Consider the following 4536-nt stretch of genomic DNA (forward strand, 5'->3'; position numbering starts at 1 on the left):
GAAATGCGGATCCTTCGGGCGGAATGCGTACTTAGGGGGTGCTCTGGCGGTGCTCTCGTGCACACGTTTCCCTCCTCGTTCTCTTGGATCTCCCCTGGATCTGGATCCACCCCTTTCTTTACTCTCCCTCGCCTCCGTTTTGCCTCGCAGATATATATCCGAACCGGCCATTTTTTGGAGAATCGCGAGATGCGGTCCAGGATCTCCTCTCTTCATCGAATCGTTTCTATCATATTTTTTTATTTCATCTTTTTGACCGATATCGAACGTGTTCGTCGAGTCGTTTGAATAAATTTATCCAACGGACGAAAGATCGGTGTTCGAAAATCTCGAGATCGAGGACAAGAAGGAACAACGATTTCGGGATGGTGGTGTTCCTCTCGATCGCAAAACTTGAGCTTCCGCGAGGAAATCGCGTATCGACGTTCGTCGCGTGAGGAAAGAATTTTAGAATAATTCGTTTCCAGAATTTCGTATCGTTTCGAATAAAGATTGGAAATGAAATGAAGTGGAGGAGCGCGTTTATCCAGAAAGATATTATTCGCGATGGTAACAAAAATCCGCGTTCGATTTCCTCGATATCGATCGAAATTCTTCGTGAGTCGGAACTAATGGTAATTTCGTCGTTGATCAGTCGCGCGATTTTTCTTAACCGATCGATAATACCGATTTGTTCGAGGACAGGCTGCTTGATGACGGAGAACGAACTCCTCGAAGCTGAAACGTAGAAAATTGATCGTCCACCGATCACGATCTAATTATTGCTCGGCCAAACGCACACTTAAGATAAAGAAAACAAACGGTTGCACGTGGCACATGCGCCTCGTATGGTGTACTTACTGTAGATGCGCTCTATGTAAATGTAAACCTCCTCTTATCGTATGTGTATCACGAATCATCACACTGTCGATCGTGGACGAACGCGAATAGCTCGATCGATAATTAATTAACTGGCTCATAATCACATTTTCAAATTATGCATTTTCGATTCGATGAATTCGACAATTCGACAATTTACAATATTCGAATTCTAATATTCATTGTATCGAGAAATTCCATTCCATCGATGATCTTTTCTATCGAATTTTTACGTAACATGGGCGAAATCATTTTTGCATTTTCGAAAGAATTCAGTCCTTCTTTCTTAGAATGAAAAACGAGCGAAATATTGCTATGATTCGATGATCGAATGGAGACAAACGCGAAAGGAGAATTTCAAGGGGATATGCTTCACCCAGTTCTAACCGAAGAAAAGTGAAAACCAACGTTATCTTATCGCAAAGGTGATCTTCGACTCGAGCTCGAAGATAAGACGAGGCATAATTTCACGGGCGAGACGAGGAAAGAAGGAGGTAAAAATAGGCATTCGAGTGTCATTAAACTGGAATGATATGGAAGGAGCGATGTTCCTCCGAGGGGACACGGGATTTCAGTGAAATTAAGGTCGAGCCTGCCACGCGATGAAATCCTTATCTACATCTCGATACTGGTGGCCTTTGGTTAATTAAGGAGAAAGGAGCTTATCCGAAGAAGGCTATAACGTCGTCCCACGAGCCTTAAACACCCTAGTATCGCTGAGAGTAATTGCCTCCCTTCCTCTTCCTCTCCCTCGAGGAGAGGAGACCTTCTCTTCGACACGAAAAATAACGAATCCCGGAAACGGGATCTGTCCGGGGCTATCTGCCGTTTTTCGGATTTGTTTACGATGGAAACGACCAAACTTTCCGTCCTATCCTCGCATTTCACCTCTTTCCTTTCAAATTTCCTCCCCCTTGGAAACGAACTTGCGACCCGAGTTTCCAAGTTTCGTGTATCGCTCGTGAAAAAGTCAATGATGATTTGAATGGAGAAGAAATTGACAATTCTATTGGTAGGAGAAGACTTCGACGTGAGTTTTAGTTTTTTCGAGAGTGTAAAGATTTCCTTCCTATTTCTTGATCGAGATTTTTAAAACTATCGCGTATTGTTAATCGTTGTTAATAATAATTAAATGGACTAATCCGCGTTCCAATTCCAAGATCGACAGAGTGGTTCATGTCATTTCTATGTCGAGCTTACATCGATCGAGGTAAAACATACTAGAGAACAGAGCACTCGATATAACAAGATACAGATACAAACAGATATACAAAAGGGGAGAGGGGCAGTTTCGAGCCTCGGAACGAAACGGACGGGAAACTAAAATGGAAAATTGTATCGTGTACACAAATCAAGAAGGAAACGAAACAAAAGATGTGACAATACACACGTTTACTTCACAACATCGACAATCATCGTCTTCCACAAGGATGCGCTAAAGTAAAACGTTTAACGTTATACGTAACGCGTGTAATACTCGTCCATTCAAGATTACAAAAATGTGTGACAAATCGCGGGACATAGAGATTAATAATCGAGAGAAGCGAGAGTAAAAATTTCTCTTCGTGTGTGTACGCAATTGTTATATATACCTGCGTATAACGTATACACATAAATATACATATAAGTATATATATATATATATATAAGTATATTTAAAAAATTGGAAACAGATTTCATACTTACCAACGCAAGGATTGTGATTCACCGTGGAGAAAATCCTGTCGCAGCGTCTTTTCATGTGATTGTTGGGACAAATGCAGCCGAACATCGGTGACAGTCGTAGCTGGGTCCAGGAATCGTGGCAGGCGCTCCTGAAAAATAAAGAAAAGAAAAAGTTAGAAGGGAAAATCTTTGATTGGCAATCGTCGCGAAAACACGAATAACTGGCCGAACTTTGCAGGTAGAAGTGAAGAATAAAGTCTGCTAATTGTTCTCGAGTAAACGCGTTTCTAGACTTTGAAAGCCAATTGATAGGGTAAAGTTTTGTTCCTGATAGGAAAAAAAAGGGAATTTCTTCGTTTCAGAGCTTTGGGATCGCTTTTCAAGCAAGCTTTCGTCTTTGCAATTGTCACGATTTTGTTTTAAATGGAAACAACGGAAATTTTGTATACTAAATTTAAAAGATCTATTTTCCTTCTATTAACAATGGATATTTAATACGAGGATGGATGGTCGAATTACTGACATAATTAGTCGATGCTTGGACAGCAGGATGGATTTTGATATGATTAAAATCGTGCTAAAGAAAATGACCCGATCTAAATTTTATAAATTATCTAGAAAGAAACCTATATTCTTTCTACTTAAGTAATTTATATACGATATAAATAAATCCCTGATGCATTGAACCGGTTGAACAAATATAGAGAGAGTGGATCACGATTTTATCGAAATAATTTCAAAACGAGACGAGAGAAACGGATAATATTTTAATCGTCACAGTTGTAAAATAAATATATCTTCCAACTTGAATATCACGGATCTAACAATAAGTTGACCTACATCTATCGAGCCTGTATTTCTATTAATAATTTTCATTAACACGTGTGGAACGAATCATTGACGCACACTCGATATACGCTCGAGCAAATATATACTGGTATTTTGATATTATACGGGTTAAGGTATTTCAAAATGGCGGGGTAACGTTTTAACCAAAGTTTCGAAAGTTTCTTTACCACGCGGTTCCGATCGGTGCGATGCAATAATACCGCCGCTTATCCGAACTGTATCGCGAATTAATCAAGTATTAGTCGATAAGCGAGGCAGTTTTGTAATTATCGGGACGATCGATAGTTTTGGACAGGATCGGTGAAAATGCCCGTTTAATCGCGGGTTAATTTCCGTTCGCGCGCTAACAACAACAATCGCCAATAACGAAACGTTTACCGATGGAAATCAAATCGGATATCATTAACTGTGCCTTTAAAGGCCGCGCCGAAAGGGCGCGCAGGCATCGATCGGGTAAAACCCATTCGGAGAACGAATTTAATTAAAACATCGTTACCGTACCGTTTAAAAACTGGCTAACACTTTTCCTATAATAATCGTGATCGCGGTTAACTGTTTAATTGAAAAGTTTCACTTGTCGCGGATAAAAAGAACGGGAAAAGAATCGTCTGCACGATTACGCGTTTAATTATACTTTCGAGAATTTGACGAAGGGAGAACGAAGGGATTGGGATCGATGTCTAATTAATAATGTCAGGTGAAAGAGTTGATCCATTTGAAGTTAAAGTTTCTTAATACTATTTGTTTACAATTTAAATTCAATTATTAAATTTAGAAGTTTCCACTTTGATTCGATCGCTACAATTTTTAGAAAAAAGTCGTGCAACTCGAAGTTAAAGATATGGAATATTAATATTATTATGTTTCTCATTCAGAGAAGAGTCGAGATATTTTTAAAGGATCGTTCGCTAATAATCGAATATTATTCGTTACAACTATACATCTCTATGGTATATACCACTAAGAAAGTTCGTAATCGACATTGAATAATCGATATCTAAAACGACCTAAAGATAATAAATATCGATAGATAGATTGATATACGAGGATCGATGTTACAAAAAGCACGAAAAAACGAAACGATTAATATAAAAATTGGACGATAGATGAAACTGTAACTGAGAAATGAGTGTCGAAAAAATATTCGAGATATATATATATATA

The 4536-nt window shown here is 38.8% G+C and overlaps 1 protein-coding gene across 5 annotated transcripts in view; it reads right to left on the reverse strand.

The window, feature by feature from the left end:
- The window catches only part of LOC102673215, a 255084-nt gene that overhangs the window by 68658 nt on the left and 181890 nt on the right, over positions 1–4536 (reverse strand). For 4 of the 5 annotated variants that reach the window (XM_006619901.2, XM_006619900.2, XM_031512510.1 and 1 more), the window contains exon 5: positions 2545–2672. In XM_006619901.2, the coding sequence (XP_006619964.1) occupies positions 2545–2672 (128 nt within the window). Of the gene's footprint in view, positions 1–2116; positions 2294–2544; positions 2673–4536 lie in introns of those variants that run through there. The other variant, XM_031512512.1, reaches the window with a different exon arrangement.

This window comes from Apis dorsata, unplaced genomic scaffold (genome assembly GCF_000469605.1).
Source record: "Apis dorsata unplaced genomic scaffold, Apis dorsata 1.3 scaffold_455, whole genome shotgun sequence".
In the NCBI taxonomy this organism is placed as follows: Eukaryota; Metazoa; Arthropoda; class Insecta; order Hymenoptera; family Apidae; genus Apis; species Apis dorsata.